Here is a 17,127-nt window from a genome sequence, read left to right as displayed (position 1 = left end):
TTACTGTCAATTTCCATTTTTACTTATTCTACCTGTATGTCATCCGTAACCTGACAGAAATAAGGTGAACCAGTTTGCAAGTGCACATTAAGAGTCTAGATGTATTTGCTGTAGAGTATATACATGCTAAAAATACATGCTAGCTCTATTTAATCATGCCAGGGTAATCACTTTTATCTGAATAATGGAATAAATAAAAAGCTTAGTAAAGCAATGTTAGGAACAAAGCCTATAACACTTTTATTATATCAAAGGGTTAAATGAACAAGTTATTGCATGTTACTATAAACTGCATGAATCACACTTAATTCCACTTCAATGTTCAAGTCAAAATCACTTTGTGCAGAATTTAAAACGCATTGAAATGGAAAAATACACATTAAAATCTACTATTTAGTGCCAAACAAAAAAACTCAAAAACTGAAAACAACAATGTACTGCAGGTGAGGCAAGAGACTGCAGTAAGTAAGTAGAATTAGACCAAATCTGGGTCTTGTAAAAACTCCCTGCCTCAGTAGTAGTGGCCATGATGGTCGTATTGACTGGGTCTGCGATGAGTGTACGGAGCATAATGGTGTCTGGCATATCGGCTCCTCATCACCTGCTGATGATGGCGCTTGTTGTAGGGCTCAAAGTGGTGGGGAGGGCTGTAGTCGAAACCTGCAGAACATACAGGACATGTTAATGGGTTCTAGAGCTGACATGGCTGCTTGTGTACAGTTTCAATACATACAACCACTTCAGAAGAACCAAAAGATGTCTTGGTCTTAAAAACAAATATTTACGCTGCCGTGCAAGTGGTCTGGTTGATGGAAAATACATCATATGTTAGGTCACTCTGCCACAAACCAAAGTCTGCACACTTACCATTTCCATCCTGTCCATTTGTATATTGATGTCTGTGGACTGGTGGGTGAGGCAGTGGTGAGAGGGCAGGTCTGTAAGCTCCACCATCCCTATTTCTACGTGGCCGTGGGATGTTCTCAAATTCCAAGTAACCACAAGGGACCGAATCACTGTAGAACTCCTCCCTGAAGCAATCGTATTTTCCCCCTGTAAAAGGGAAACAATTAAGGTGGGGGGCGGTTTGCTTTGTTATGATCTTTTGAAATTACTTGTACTGCACAAGAACCTGACAGTTCACTGTTGACGCTTTAGATGACAGAGACAAGTTCTGCAGTCACAATGTGTTATATATGAGCTACAATATTTTTATGTGACATCATTTATTTGGCGAAAGGTTTTTAAAGCACTATTTTAAACACAAAACAATAACATAGCAAAGAGATTAAGCACAAAACATAAAAACCCAACAAGCCTGTCTGTGTAGATGTTTTAAGTCTTACCCATTTTGGAAGAATAGTTGGTGGAAGGAGGGTTGCTGTAGTTGGAGGCTCCGTACACTCCTGAAAAAGTAGCATGACATCATGCATCAAAAAACAGACAAGTAAAATAGAGAACTGCTTCAGGTCACAGGATTCATAGCAACACTGTGGTCATTCTCTAAACTGAAAAAACAACAACAACAAAAAACAAACAAACAGTGATACCATCATCTATTCAGGGTCTCTGCAGATTTCAGAAAGCCTAGCACCAGGCATTTTACTGATTTTAACTACAGCTTATTCCCACCGCTTTGCACTGTATTCACATAACGGTTACCAGCGGGATGACGTCACCATGGAAGTGTAGCACTCACCCTCCAATTCCCCTGGTTTACACTGTTAGCTCTGTCAGTGCTGTTCACGGAGTTTGCACTGTTACCCGCTAGCTCCTGACTCAGCCACCTCCATGTTGAGATCCTTGTGAAGACAACTCACCCCCCACCCTCCTCTCCCCTCCCCCCCCCCCCGTCCCGTGCATTCATCTTGGAAGATCATACGAGTTATTGGGATTTATGTTACCCACATTTGTTTCACTTTTGATAATCAATCAATAGAAATAATCTTAATCAACATATCATAAGCATCTTACCTGCAGATTTGGTAGCATTCCCAGAGGCTGGCTGTTGAGCAGTAACCTCAGTATGGTCTACAGTAAAACAACAAACTCATATCAACTTAATTTTATAAAACAAATTTCTTAAAAAAAAAAAAAAAAAAAAAAAAAAAGTAAAGAAGGTCATAAATGCATACTTTAGTCAAACAACTAAGAGTTGCCAGAGTATTGTATGTATCTGAAGTGCTCTGGACTACAAACACAGTATGTAACAACAGCACCATTCCATTATTACAGTAGGCCTAAACCACATGCCCTCTTGTGTGGGTGTGTTGGGCAGAATTCCTCCTCACCAACAGTAGTCAGGGAACAGGGCATAATCACACCCCAAGCCTCTGCGGTGTGCTGTAACAGCAGACAGGTTATCTTGCGGTGGGCAAGGGCGTTCCAGTGGATTCCATCTTTTGTACGATGGTGCAGGGAGAAGCGGAACTGGAAGTGGAGGTCCAACACATCCATCCCATGGAGGTCAGCCAGAGTCCCACTGTAGAAGTTGCCCTCAATCACGTCATAACGCAGCTGGGGAGCCTTGTGCTCAATCTGAGGTGAGGGAGGGAGAGTGGACAAAGTTTTAAGACTGGAAGGGTAGCAGAAGTCAGGAGAAAGTGCCAAGATATAAGCCTCTTACCCTCCGTCAGACAAAGTGTGGTGATGTTGGGTCAAAATTAGGCACCTTACCAGTGACAGGGGAGACAAGCGGTGGAATGGTTAGTTCCACTGATGAAGTGGGATCTGGTGTGGTCTGGGCCATTCAGTATCAGGGAGAGGTGTAACAGGTACCGCAACATTCTTTCTTGACGGAATAACACTAGTTTTCTTCACTTTGAATTACTGGGATGTTTTAACGGTTGTGATGTCGCTCAAGGGGGACTACAGGGTTTTCACATATAAACTTGCTGGTGCCATTAATTAATATAAAATGCTTGTGCAATTGATCAAAATGTTTAGTCGCCCTCTGGACTCATGTTAATAACAAACTGTGTACTAATATGACCCAACAAGACCAAATTTCCATGTCTGGTTATGATGCAAATGTCTGGTGATGATGTACCTCAGGCACCAGGAAACCACCTTTGATCCTCTCTCCTAAGGGCATGGTGAGGTTCCATATGACCAGAGTTTCCGCTGGCAGAATCTCTTTCAGCTCATCAAAGAACTTATGTAGGTTCTCCCTGTAATCATTAAGCCAAGTGGACTTGTACCTACAAAACCCAACACAGATACAGACAGATCCTTTATTTGGTGGGTAGAGTTAGCTGGTTGAACTAATACATGTGATTAGATAAATGTATATATAACTTTTCAAGTGTAGGGTGAGTCTTAAAAGGAAGAGAAAGAGTGACTTCGATATATAAATAATCAAAAAAATATTTTGCATTATATTTCTTACATAGAAAAAGATAGCAACTAACATAGGTACATGGGCAAAGCAATTAAATTATCTTTTTCTTTATTTCCATGTGTTCTCAATGTCATACATGATTTGTATCAACCATGAACAGGTCTTGAGCTTAGGTTTCACACCAAACCACTCTCACCACCTTAAACTACAGTATAACCATATGAAAGTAATTAGCACGGTTACTAATTATTCCTTCACCTACCCACCTTGAAATATCCCAAACGCAGGAGTTGATAATGACTACATCTGGTTTCAAGCCACGGCGGAAGTCTTCTAAGATGCTCTGCATGTAGCGAGAGTAGATGCGCGTCACAAAGTAAAAGCGGACCAGGTGGTGGGAGGACTGAAACTGCCGAACCTCCCGGTACTCTATCCCATTGTGCATTGGACTCAGACAACCTCCTTCCACCAGACAGTCCTGTTCAAAGCTCATCTCACCCTGAAGAAGAAAGATATGAGAGAGTGAGGACAAAAGGAATAACTGGGGCGGGAGACTAAGGAAATTTGTAAACAGATGTAAACCAATAAACGCCAGCCCGTTACAAATCACTTGCCTTGGTCCTGAGTTGTCTTGCAGAGAGATATTTGTCCTTCTGCAACAGCATGACAAGGTCCTTGTACACAGACCTCTGAACTGAGGGTGAGATACAGAGAGCATTAAAAAGTGGCAATGCAAAAAAATACAAAAGCCCTTTATGACTTAAATCTATTCATTTTAGATCAAACCCCAATCTTTCTGGGGGAAAGCCACGAAGGCAAATTTCTCCCAACAGCCAAAAGGACCAACATTCACAACTGAAGTGTATCCATGTTTCCAAGGTCCTCCGTTCCCCAGTACCACATTCTGTTAAGACACATCAACACTACTGTGTTCTTGCCACTTTCTTGTCACTCTGCTCCTAAAATAGCATTGGTCTACCCTGCATGTAAATCCTTAAGACAAATCAGATGGACAACAGCCATAAAAAAAAATAAAAATGGCGAGTAAGCTTGCCTGTGAAGGTTTCAGCCACTCTTTCCATGTCTTTTTTTTCCTAACCAATAGTCAGTTGTTGTACACTTTACCTTAACCGGACCTTTGACCTCTTTCCCAACCTGATCTGTGTAGAAATGGGAATTAAACACAGTCCTAGACATTTTTTCTAACCCTTAGTTAGCCCTCTTTCTCAGTCCTAATTGGTTGGTTGTTTTTCTCTCAATTAGTTATACTATTTTTTTTTAATTTTTGGGCTGCAATTATTTTTGCAACTATTCTTGTAGAAAGAGCAATCATATTTAGACAAACACTGTGCCAGTACAATTTCATCACTGAGTCATGATTTTAATTACCTAACTTCATATTAGATGATTAAAATCATATCAAGCAAATTCAGAGCTAAGGAACATCTTTCTCAGGTTCCCATCATGTGCTATAGAGCTGGGTAAGCTGGCAGATGGACAAACAACAACAAAATCAAGTCAAATGGGCTGCTGTAAAACTTTAAAACATACTTGTTCTTTGTAAAAGATCAGTTTTAAAAGGATATGAATTTAAGTGACTAACGTTACTCACTAGAGTCTCCCAGAACCACAACGAACTTGTTATGTAGCAGCTGGCTGGCCTGCTGGTGGCTCACAGGCCTCAGTGTCTCCTTCTGTTAATGACAAAGGCAAACAAACATGTTCGTTATTTTAATTAAGGAGCGACTTGAAAATGGGAGGTCCGTTAACTCAAGAAATAAGATGGCTGACATCAACTTACGTTTAGCCTTAATAGTGTTGTTTACTAAATTATAGAATTTCTTTACCACAGATAGTAATGGTGGTACTTTACACTTCAATTAACATTATTTAGCATAAGTTACCAATAAACTTTCCTTAGGCTAATTTGAAGTCATTATTTTAGCATTATTTAACTTCGCATACTAGCCTTAGGCTAATTAGCAGTCACTATTTTAGCATTATTAAACTTAGCATACTAACAAACTAGCCTTAGGCTAATTAGCAGTCATTATTTTAGCATTATTTAACTTGCTAATTAACTAATTAGCATGCTTAAACGTTCACTTCCATTAATATAATGTTAAAATATCATAACGTTATAACTTACCATTGTTGAATCGAGCGGCAAACTGTAGATTTATGTGACGGTTGAAGTTAGCCGTTAGCCGTTTTAAGAGTGTCTCGCTGTTCGCGCTGTTTGTTTGGATTTTAGCATTAAAGTGCAGACGTTAGCGAACTGCACAGGAAAATAAACCACCACAATATGAACGTTTTTAGCTCCAACTCCTAAAACCGAAATGGCCGCAACAACTGGTCCCTGGAGTCACAACTTATTGCAGTAGTCTTGAAGTTTGTGGGATTTTGTAGCCTCAATCTGGACGCTTGACGTGACCCTGCCGTTAGTTCGGTTTACAGGTGTCGCCAATTTTTTGATGCTTTCAAAGACAATCGGAAAATTACAGTTTCGCGGGACTAACTAAAAGCGAGATCAAGTGGTTTGATCGGTTTGATTGAGTTCCTCTGTGTTAGCAATAATGAAATTATGAACTGATACGCTTTCAGAAAGGAACTGCAAATATAACACTTTCATTTTCTCAAGAAAAAAAGCTGTAGGCCTACTGGTAAAAAGCAAATCTAATTACAGCTACATTTGCCTAATAATTTTTATTCTGTCTTTATATGATTAATTAATATTTTTTTCAATTGAAATCAAAAAAATCTATTAAATGTAGTACTTTGTTAATATATTTACTTGTGTGTCATATTCTGCTTAGCCCTTGGTGCACTGTGTCAAGCTCCCTTTAGAGTCAAATGATATGCCCAGACGCCTACAATGGAGCAACACAACCCAGTACCAGGTTTTCTGTGTATCAGTAACTAAATGGCGAGTTGATTAAACACAAATTAAGGAGCTAACCAGAGAATTTAAGATATGATGAAGAACTCCAGTGTGATGTTAAGCCTTTCAAAAAACACAAGAATCATGGTTTGTGATGGAACTGCAGCTGGCACCCAGGAGAGAGGCATGGGATATCTTCAGTTTTTCCCTTCAAATAACATATTTCTGAAATGATAAGTTGTCGGCAGTAAAGATCATCAGCAGATTAACACCACTCTGGCAAGGGAGAGCTTTCAAAAACAATACCTTTCCCAAAAGTTGGCTCTTAACTTTAGGATAGAATTGAATTGCATGGCTTTTTGACAAACAATACACACAGTCACGCTGTACATTTTTATTACAGCTCTTTGCTCTAACTTTAGTGGAGAAACAAAGTCACCCAGGAAAAATGTTGCGTAAGTCTACTAGGAAAGATCCTGTCGATCAGACACATGATGAAGACTACTGGATAAAGTGGGAGATTGAAAGACCTCAAAATTATAAAATCCATAAATAAACTTAAAAGAACAGCCTCAGATGCATTCCAAAAAATTACTCTTTATTTAATTGCTTTTGGAAATGTTGATGAAGAGGCTACAAACAGCAAAATAAGACACAAACATTCTGTTAATTTCATACTAATTGCTTTCAGAAGTCACTGTCATCATCATCATTATCTATTACTGGTATCGGATCTTTTTTCTGCTTCTCCTCTTGCTCCTCTTCTTCCTTCTCCTTCTCCTCCTCTTCCTCCTCCTCCTCATCTTCTTCATCTGTCTCATCTTCTTTCTTGGCCTCCTTTTTCTGGTGAAACTCCTGATATATCCCAGTCAGAGCTTTTGCTGCTTCCAGAGACACTTTCAGATTTCCTATCACCTCCTTGTCTTCATCCACACTCATGACTGGAGGAAACAGAGACACAGAGACAGATGTACTGTAAGAAAATTTTATGTTTCATACAATATACAAGAGAACTTCCATGATAAATATACATAACATTGTACAATGTACTCTATCTAAATCATTTTAACAATCTTGGTATGGCACCCATGCAACACCTACCGTCAATTTGTTGCTCACTGACATCATTTCCAGTGAGGAGCAGTTCCTGTAGGTCCAGAAAAGCATGTCCGACATCCACACACTCCTTTTCGTCGTCCATCGGCTCACTGACTACTGTGAACTTTAACCTTGCCGTGACACACAGACATACACACTTCAATTTTTTTGTTTGGGTTTAGAAAAATCCTTTAAGTGCAGAGACATAAACTGATGTATTCACTCATACTTCAACATGTAAAATGACACTAAAAGCAGCAGTGACACTACCTGCCCTGGTTGGGGTCAGTGCCCTCCAGCATGGTGTAAAGGTACTGTCTGAGTGGAGCTGACTGTGAACCATCCACATAAATCACTGCGAGAGGCAAACAGAGAGATTTGGGGGTTATAACATAATTAAAACTTTCTAGAAACAAACATAAACAAAGCCAACCCGGTCTCACCTCGAGTGAAGTTGTAATGAATCTCCTCTCCCTTTGTGGGTTTGCGGAGGGACATGGGTGTTTCTGTCGTCTCCATCGGGACACCCAGCAGCCGGTATTCCACATAAACACGCTGCACCGACTTGTCACGCGCCACACGTGAGGATGGTTCAAACGACAGGGACAGAATCTCGACCCTCAGTTTGTCTCCCTAAAGCATAAAACAAACTTAGTTTCATAATATCTGACCAGCTCATTTAAAATGAATGACCAAACAAAAACTAGATCCAGATGTACAAATGACAACAACAGCACAGCTAAAATCTTTTCCTGGATCTTTTTTGTTCTCTTTTATTCATACATTTGCTCCCACTCACACAGATATTTCCTTCATACCTTCCTCATTTTCCGTTTTGGTGGGATGATGATGATGTCGCTTTGTGAGCTTGATTCTGAAGACCCTGAGGTTTCACTGTCTCCTGCAGCAGCTGTATAGTAAAGAAAAACAACAATGTGAGAAGAAATGCATTTATTTCAATGTGAATTTGACTGACTGGGCTGAAAATGAAAGCAGGCACCTGGGAGAATTTGGACATTATGGTTTTCTGACAGAAATCTTTTCATTTAACCCAAACCATGATATTTTTTCCCCTAACTTCAACCAAGAAATCCCTTTCTGGCAGGAAGCCCTCAAGGCAAACTTCTCCCAACATTTGAAAGCCCTGTCAGCATGTGATCACTTCTTATCTGTTTCAGGCCTAGATTTTGAGTTCAGTTAGGTTCCTACATAATCCTTCTTTGCAAGGGTGTAAGTTCTGTTTCAAGATCTAGGGGAACACATATAATGCAGGGGTCCTATCTCAAGAATTCTGGGTTCATTTCCTGCATTCTGCTAAAATTTCATGCACCAATTTGTGCCTTTTCTGTATCAAAGTATGGTAATTTCATGATACTTCCTGTTCCAAAAGTGCAAGGTTGCTTAATCTTTTTTCAGTTTTATGGCAAAGTGCAACCATTGTTTTTATAGCTGAATACTGCCACCTACTTATCCGCAGACATCATTGCATGACTTGTGTTCAAGCAGGTTGTGTGGCTTCAAATTTCTGAAAGAAACTCAAGGCAGGTGTTTAGGCCTATTGTGTGTATATGAATAGTTACCACTCTCACTGCTCTCCTCTTCCTCCTCCTCCTCTTCGTCCATTGACACCTGATCCATAGAGGGAAGGTCCTGAGAAGAAATGACATATGAGTCCACTCACCAGCCAGTCCTCAATTGGTGTCCTCTAATTCTGAATATTTTTGTTCTCCCTCCACAACATTGCTTTAACTAATATGTTTTTCCTGTGACAATGAATCCAGATATTGTTTTAAAGCCTGTTAAGAGAGACAGTGAGCTCCTACCTGAGTCCTGGCAGAGCTGGCAGAGCTTCTCCTAGATGGTGTGGTGGGCAAAGACCTAAAAGAAGATTAAATTATTAATTAAATAATTGAATTATATCATACTTTTTGGGATTGTTGGTTTTGCAAGGTTCCGGTTTTCCTTCTACACAACTCCTGGAACTCCATCATGCTCACTGAGCTCTAAAATAATGCACTCAAAGAAATGACTTCATCTGTTTTCAGGTTTATGTATTTTGGTTACATAGGAAATTTTTATCCATCGTAGTCAAGTAATTCTAACACAAACCAAAAAAGTACCATTTATGTAATTAAATTTTAAAAAAAATGGAGATGAATAGGCTATGAGAATTTATGTAACAATAGCTTATAGAATTTACCTAATTTACTTTAACAAAATTATGTAAATACTATTCATAAATTCTGCATATTTCAAATATCTTGGATTTATTTATTTATCTAGAATTACTTGACTCAATTGGATGGAAATTCTACATGTAATTATATAATATGTAAACCTGAAAAAAAAGACCAAATCTTTTTTTGAGTGCAATATAAGGAAATGGATTTGTTAAAGAAAAAAAAAATCCGCGATTTACTTTCTTGTTGGCGAATGAGAGGGCGTGGTCAGTCTTGGCTCTGGGGTCAGATGGGGCGTGCCCTGGTAAAGGTCAGGCGATCTCTTGCTGGATCTCTTCCTGTCTGTGGTAAGCGGTTTCACAGGGATGGGTTGTTTGTTCTGTGAGCCTTTCTGTTTGACAGGCGGAGGCCGAGACTGTAAATAGATGAATAACCACTAAACAATCTCGTTTTTATGCTTGAGTTATCATGAAACCCACAGTTAGGCTGTGAATGTGCTACTTTTGTTGGTGCTTCAAACCTTACCAAAGGTTTAGTCTCTTTCTGCACAGCTTTGGTTTCTCTTGGCTCAAGTAGGCGAGTCTGTGGTTAACACACAGAGGAACAGATATTAAGTAAAGGATCTGAATACTTCTTGCACCTTTGGTAATTCCCAAACCTTTTGACACACAATATCACCTTCACTCTGGGCTTAGCAATGGGCTTCCGTGATGCTTCCTCTCTCCTCCTCTGCTCCCTCTCACTGCTTTCCATTTCTCTGTCCTGTCTTCCCTGTCCACCCAGCGCAGCATCCACCGACGGTTGGAAGGGGTACCTCCATTTTATCAAGACCCTGACCAGGCCCCGAGGTCCACCAGCTGGATCCCTCAGGACATAGTCACCTGGCAGGGCAGAAAAAAGAACCAATGAAAACATGTCTAAACTGCTGATTGGGTAGTTCGGGTTTTGAAATGTAATGTATAATCCACCTTCATCTAAAGCAACACTTCCTCTAGTGAGAGATGCAGATGATTAATGCAATGGTTGATCTGTCTGCCTCACCTCTGATCTCCCTGCCTGTAGCCAGGGCTCTCAGTGGAATGGGGGTCTTGGCCAGATAGGGTGGCGGTATCTGGTCATCACTGTCATCAAACACATATACCCACAAACTGCTGGACCTGGGCAAAAGAGGAGTTGAATGTTGTCAATATTTTTGGAAGGATTATCCAAAGCTCAAACTTTATCAGAATTTCAAGAAACATTATCTTGAATTTCTAACACTTTTTTTTCTGTTTCCAAACCATCATACCTCAGGTAGTGCAACACGTCAGCTGTGACTGCTAGTGGGTAGCTGGTGGTATCGTTGAACACTGGGTCAGCAGTGGACTGCACAGTTTGAGAGACGTGAGGCGGCAGGTCGTAGAACCTGTATGTCAGGTAGGCATCAGGAAGAAGTCCAGGCCAGCGAGAATTAAGGCCCACACAGCGTTCCAGCATAACTACCAACTCATTAGGGATCCCCCCTCCGTAGTCATGTAACTCCTGCAAATAGCATTGACAAATTCAATTTTTTTAACAGACAACGATCATGTTTTTTCCCAAATGATGTACACATTTTTAGGCTTTCTATTATCTCAAATGGCTTTTAAAATAGTGCATATAGCTACCCTAAATGGATAAAAGAACTCCATGGGAGAACACACCTCTGGACCCCCCCTAGGTTTGGGCTGAGCCCCAGTGTTTTCAACATCTGGCTTTGCCCCTGCTATACACTAGGTAAGCGAGAAAATATCACCCTCTTTTACCTCGTGACCAGTATCTTGCCAGCCCAGAGTGATCTGCACAGGCCTTCTTTGTGTCGCTGTTCTCCAGTCAGCTTCTCTCTCTGACACAGTGTCTATGGGCTCTGCAGGGTTAAACAAGCGTACCCAGAAATCCACGACACCAACAAGTGCACCCTCAGAGCCTTGGAGTGAGGCGACACATTTTTAGACATGGGTTGACAATTAATGATCAACTTAATGAAATTTACCACACATGATGCATTATATAATAAAAAGGCTGACAAACGTAATAAAATAATTACAGATAATTAATCTTGAAAGATATAGAATATCTTTGTATTGGCAATGAATTACAATGTATTACTTTCTCTTTATAATCATTAATCACCTGTGATTTTCACACTTCCACCAATGCGCTCATCTCTTCTTTCCATGGCACCCATGAGAGACATCTGCCCACTTCCATGTGTCACAAACCTAACCCCTCCTAACGCCTGGTGGAGCTCCACTCTGACCCTTGACCCCTGACCTCCCAGCCTGCCCAGATCTCGGGCTGTTAGAGCGTAGCGGGATGTGAAGCCGTAGTTGGGTTGGCTGCCTGACACCAGAGGAGTGGAGTGCACCTCAAAGTCCAAGAGGCTGTAGGTGCAGAATGTCACAATGTCTTCATGAGGGACACCGCTCATAGTACGAAGCCCTGTTGGGGTGAAGGTGGCGGCCTAGAGGTGCCAAAAAAGACAACACACACGTACAAAAAAACAGATTACAGTTTCATAGGTAAACTTGCTCCAAAAAAATCCATCAAATTAGTTTTTTTGGACCTTAAGGTGGATCTCCAACAGTGACTCTCCAGCCCTCAGCTGAGAGAAAGACAGGTCGTCCTCTATAGGCTGTACCACCTCCTGGTCTCCAGCCGGCCAGGTGTACTGCATCGGTATGGTCCGTTTGTAGTTCCTGGGGCTGTATGCTAATTCTTTCAACTGAGCTTCAGAACACAAATAGAAAAATAAAATAGTTTTGAGATTCTGGAGGTTGCAGGGTTTTTTTAGCTACTCATGCTAACTACCCACATATTTTATAATGGTTTCTTGCTATGACTGTTTCTAAACAAATGAGTGTTGTTGAAACCTTGTAAAGCGTTGATCTGAAGAGCTCTTTTTGATAAAAGTTTGTCTTTCTCTGCCATCCTCCTCCTGCTCTCCTCCCTCTCTCTCCCCATCTTCTGGCTGACTGTGTTCAACTCTTCCTTGGGAAGGAAAGAGTTTGATTGAAGACAAGTTTAGTTAAAATGGGACAAAAGCAGAGTGTTGCAGTTTTGAGTTGTGTACATGTATGTGTTATGTGCATGTACCTGCAGGTCTTTACTGATCTGGTGCTCCAGCTTAAGAATGTTTCTGGTTTTCTGTAATTCCAGCACAGTCTCTGCATGCGATACCTGGATGTTTGCCAACTCGCGGGGTGAATCCTCCGCCGTCCCATCGGCCCAAAGGAAATGCAGCCCCGCCCTGCTCTCCTGCTGAAGTCTAAATGCCTGTAGTTGGAGAAAAAGCATGTAAAATCATTTGATTTAGTATTTTTAAGCAGTCCTAGCAGAGGTAAAAACAAAGTGTGCAAACCTTGATCTGTATGAGAGTTTCACTGAGCTCCTCAACACTCATGTCAAACTCCTGGAAGAGAAAGAGATGATAAAAAGTGTGTCAGGATATGTGCTGAAAACAGGACAGCTATTTTGCAATAATCACTCCTTGTCTCTGACCTTGGTGACAGAGTCCAGTCTGTCCTGCAGAGCAGAAACCTGCTCTCTGTACCTGAGAACCTCCTGTTCCAGATGCTCTCGACTATCCTTCATCATTCCAGAAAACTCTAAACAAAACAACACACACACATACAAAAATGAATGGGATTGTTAATCCATGTCCTGTTTTATTGTTACTGGATAATCTGTTTTCTGTCTGCACTGGATGAGTTGAGGCTTCAGGTGTAAGGGTGCAGACCCCTATAAAATGAAATGTATCTAATCCCAAATCCGTTCCTTCTCATTGTCAAACTGCAGCAGATGTGGTGCCAACATGCTGAGAGTCCTACCTCTTTCTTGCTCCTTGCTCTCCTCTAATAGCTCCTTTTCTCGTCTCAGTTTCTCCTTCTCCAGCTCCAGCCTGCCTCTCTCCGCCCTCTCTGCTTGCAGCATGTCCTCAAGTCTCTGGATTTCCATCCTGCCGATGTTTTCCCCCTGTTCCTCCCTCCTCTGCTTCACTTCTCTATATTGTTCCACCTTACCATCATGGGTGCTTTGCACAGATAAAGTACTAGAAAGGAAAGAGGATTAAATATAGACATTGGAGGAGAAACACAAAATGACTTTCAGAGGTCATTGTCACATGTAAAAAAGACTATTTCATATTGACATAAACCTTATCTTAAGTTCTGCTACGGTCTCAACTTTCCAACCTCCTAGATAATGTTTTCCATAACATCTGAGAGATTGCACTGCAGGGCCTAGAAGACTTAAACTCTCACCTCTCTAGTAGAGTGTTATAGTTTTCTTTTATGAGATCCCTCTCTCCTTCCAGGTCTGATATCTGCTCCTGTAGCTGAAAGAGAACAAATAAATTAATAAAAAAAAAACTAGCATCACACTTTTTGATCTTCAGTCTTTCTTAGTCGGGTTTTATACACACATATACAGAGAGGGTACCTTGTCCAGGGTCTGTAGAGACAGGGAAGAGGAGGTAAGCTGTCCCTCCAGTGCCAGTGCTCTCTGTTTCTCCTGCTTCAGCTGTTCAGTCAGCTCCTCCACTTTCTCCAGCAGAGCTCCCTGGCTTTGTCTCAATGACCTCTGACTCTGGGGTGAAAACATGACACACCCAAAATCAGTATGAGTAAAATTTTAGACTATTAGTTGGAGGCATTTTAGAAAGCTTTTTGTGTTACAGGGCATTTACCTCCTCAAGCTGATTCTCATATGCCTGGAGGGAAGAAAGACAAAAAGAAATCTTTTGCGCACCAGTGGCTGAATTTATAGAAGTACTGGACCTGAATTCTTAATGTGATGTAGTCAAATTATAATAAAATAATAAAATACAAAATGATTTATAGACAAATACAGTAATGTAACCTCTTGCAGGTTGTTGAACTTCTCCTGGGTGACTCTCAGGGCGGTGCTCTTGTCTGTAAGCTGCTTTTGTAGACGGATCAGATCCACGTTCTCTCTAATAATTATTCTAACAGAGAGACAACAGCAGGAAATATTATTTTTATTTATCACAGAAGCTACACTGTAAGAGTGGATAGGGAAGAAAATCGGAAGTGAAATTGGAAGAAATGTCAGATTAGGCTTCTCCTCCAGTGTATGGCCCAACAGTTCTCCAATTTCTGAGTACTGAGTTTTAAGTTTGACTGTAGCAAAAGTTCACTGAAATGTATTCAAATTCAAAAATATTTCACAGATTTTAACTCCAAAAGATTAGTATGAGTAATATGATTGTATGTGGGCAGTGGCTACCTGTGTCTGTCAGCCTGTTGCTTCCTCATCTCCCTCACAGTCCCCTCTATCTCCTTCTCCTTCTCTCTCAGTGTGTCTCTGAGTGCCTGGGCTGTCAGCTCCATCTCTGTGGCCCTCACCTGCTCTGTCACACTGGACCTGCTGGGAGGGAGAGATGTGGAGGGTGAAGTCATGAGGGGGGGTTTGGGATAGAGGGTAGGTAATACAATATGGGGGGAACAATGTTGTGATCAGAGGAGAGAAGACATCCGCTCAATGTCCTGTACATCACACACTTACAATCTCTCCATCTCTGCCCTGGTGTCTTCCAACGTTGGGCCGTAGCGGGGTGGGGCAGTTTGGGCCGCCCTCCTGACTCCGCCCTCCACTTCCATACTTTTACCTGACAAGCAGAAGAGGAAGAAGACAAGGAGAAAGGTCAGTGATGGAAGAAAGAGCAGTAGTCACCCTGGCCTACATTCATGTGCAACACACACCTTTACTGAACCTATATGGCGTGCGTCCCCCGATATCCATAATGTGCTGCTTAGCCAGGCTCAGTTTGTTCTGCAGCACTCCTTTCTGGCTCTCCAGCATAGCCACACGGGCTTCCAGCTCCTGCATGGTGTCCTCCATTTCCCTCTCCTTTACAGCACCAGAGCCAGGACGGGCCTGACGGAGACGCATCAGTCTGGCAGACATCCTGAAGCATATTAGTAGACTTTTCTTTATCATATATATCTTTAAATCACATCTTAGAGGTGTCCAAGAGATGACTGTCCCAGCTACTCTGAGATGCCCCGTTAAGTGCCCAGTTTGGTGTTAGGTACAGTCAGTCAGGCATGTGTCAGTGTTTTTACTACCTACGTATCCTCTGCTCCTGTGTACGAGTGTGTTGTCTCAGCAGACTGTTTTCCTCTTGCAGCCTGAGACACAGGTCCTCCAGGTGCTCTCTGGGAAACCGAAACAGGCGCTGAGGATCTACTGAAGAGAGAGGGACAGACAAAGCTTTTTCTTTGTGTGTCTGATGCATAGACAACTAAAGACAATAAAGAGAACTTTTAATGTAAAGGTACTGTTGTATTCTTTTTTGATTAAAAGTCTGAAAATCTGAAACAATGAGTTTTTGCAAAGTGGTTTTACCTTTTGTCTTCATGACATTATGCTTCTTCCATGGCTTTACATCACGCAGAGTATCTGGGTATAACAGACAGATTTAGTTAAGAGTGAATCACAGAAACACACATTTACATAAATGCACTTCTATTGCAGAATTCCCCCAAAAATGTGTTATTTTTTTCTTAAACCCCTAACCTTCACACTTACAACTTAATACCTACACTTCAACTTAGAGTTACTGTAGCTTACTGTATTTGCACATCATTCATGTGTCCCAATGAGATAATTTGCTCTGTTGCTCTATGCTAACAAATGCTGACAGATAATCATGAGTGATATTGTAATGAAGTTGTTTTGTGTACAACATTGGTGACATTTTAACAATGTATGTGTTGAATATTTCCAACTTCCACGGGATACATATGTGATAGAAATTAGGATAGTTAAAGTGATTATACAGCAGATGATTATGGTCTCATACTGGCATGAGACTGCATACACAAACCTGGGACAGTTGGCATCAGTCCCCCCCTCATCAGTCCCACATCTCTGACGGGGAGATCCCCGGCTGTCTCGTCCATCACTGGCGACATCACTCTTCTTTACTCACACCCAGCCAATCACAACGCTCCAGTCTTTGAAACGTCACAATTGCAAACATGTCACATTGATCCGCTGCTGGTTCACTGGCAGCAAAACAGAGAAGCCAAAGGTATAATTCAATCTTGTGACCATGACTTGTTACATTTACATTTGTGTAATCACACAGCCAGAAAAAGATCATTCTTTCTTAGTTTTCCTAGCACAGTGGAGCTTAATGGGATCCAAACTGAAAGCAGGGCTTTTCACAACACACACATACAGGGACACACAATTAAACCAAGTTAATGGCAAAAGGTAGGAAACTAAGATCTATGCAGTGTACGTATATTTTAAGTTGCACATCTACTTTTTCACTGACACTTGAAATCACAACCTCAAGACTCTGTACACACTGTATATAATCTGCTTAAACCTGGAAAAGCTGTCAGCCCCAACAGTTTTAGCTTCACTGTAAATTATCAATAAAGTTTTTGCCCAAATGTGGCAATTCTTAAACATATTTGCTGTTTTAAGGTCTACATCGCTTCACAATTGATGATAAACACCAGGAATCCTGGTAGGACAGATGATATTCCCTCCTACATTTACAGACATCAACACTGAAAACTAAATTAACAAAATATTTGACTTACCGTTGTTTGATTGCCATCCAAAGAGGTTTA

At 41.1% G+C, this 17,127-nt stretch overlaps 2 protein-coding genes across 2 annotated transcripts; both read right to left on the bottom strand.

Annotated features, from left to right (window-relative positions):
- Positions 1 to 225: 225 nt before the first annotated feature.
- On the bottom strand, positions 226 to 5,830 carry fam113 (family with sequence similarity 113). The gene is made up of 10 exons (XM_049568207.1): positions 5,490 to 5,830; positions 4,953 to 5,034; positions 3,955 to 4,034; positions 3,607 to 3,839; positions 3,050 to 3,200; positions 2,292 to 2,538; positions 1,975 to 2,031; positions 1,347 to 1,406; positions 868 to 1,053; positions 226 to 660 (listed from the first exon to the last, which is right to left on the bottom strand). The coding sequence occupies exons 1-10, from the start codon at positions 5,490 to 5,492 to the stop codon at positions 512 to 514; spliced, it is 1,248 nt and encodes a 415-aa protein (XP_049424164.1). The 5' UTR covers positions 5,493 to 5,830; the 3' UTR covers positions 226 to 511.
- Positions 5,831 to 6,864: 1,034 nt separating this feature from the next.
- On the bottom strand, positions 6,865 to 16,455 carry rpgrip1 (RPGR interacting protein 1). The gene is made up of 30 exons (XM_049568409.1): positions 16,368 to 16,455; positions 15,887 to 15,940; positions 15,607 to 15,727; positions 15,241 to 15,446; positions 15,044 to 15,146; positions 14,765 to 14,905; positions 14,378 to 14,483; positions 14,205 to 14,228; positions 13,958 to 14,104; positions 13,780 to 13,853; positions 13,348 to 13,568; positions 13,019 to 13,125; positions 12,879 to 12,929; positions 12,614 to 12,793; positions 12,391 to 12,508; positions 12,084 to 12,247; positions 11,651 to 11,981; positions 11,284 to 11,444; positions 10,788 to 11,020; positions 10,541 to 10,656; positions 10,178 to 10,380; positions 10,025 to 10,081; positions 9,739 to 9,914; positions 9,143 to 9,197; positions 8,900 to 8,969; positions 8,138 to 8,229; positions 7,763 to 7,952; positions 7,590 to 7,674; positions 7,323 to 7,450; positions 6,865 to 7,162 (listed from the first exon to the last, which is right to left on the bottom strand). Exons 1-30 carry the CDS (start codon positions 16,453 to 16,455, stop codon positions 6,909 to 6,911), a joined length of 4,056 nt encoding a protein of 1,351 aa, XP_049424366.1. The 3' UTR covers positions 6,865 to 6,908.
- Between the last annotated feature and the right edge of the window lie 672 nt (positions 16,456 to 17,127).

The sequence above is a fragment of the Epinephelus fuscoguttatus genome, linkage group LG23, assembly GCF_011397635.1.
Source record: "Epinephelus fuscoguttatus linkage group LG23, E.fuscoguttatus.final_Chr_v1".
Lineage (NCBI taxonomy): Eukaryota > Metazoa > Chordata > Actinopteri > Perciformes > Serranidae > Epinephelus > Epinephelus fuscoguttatus.
The sequence above is the reverse complement of the archived record's forward strand: the minus strand, read 5'-3'. Positions and strand labels throughout refer to the sequence as shown.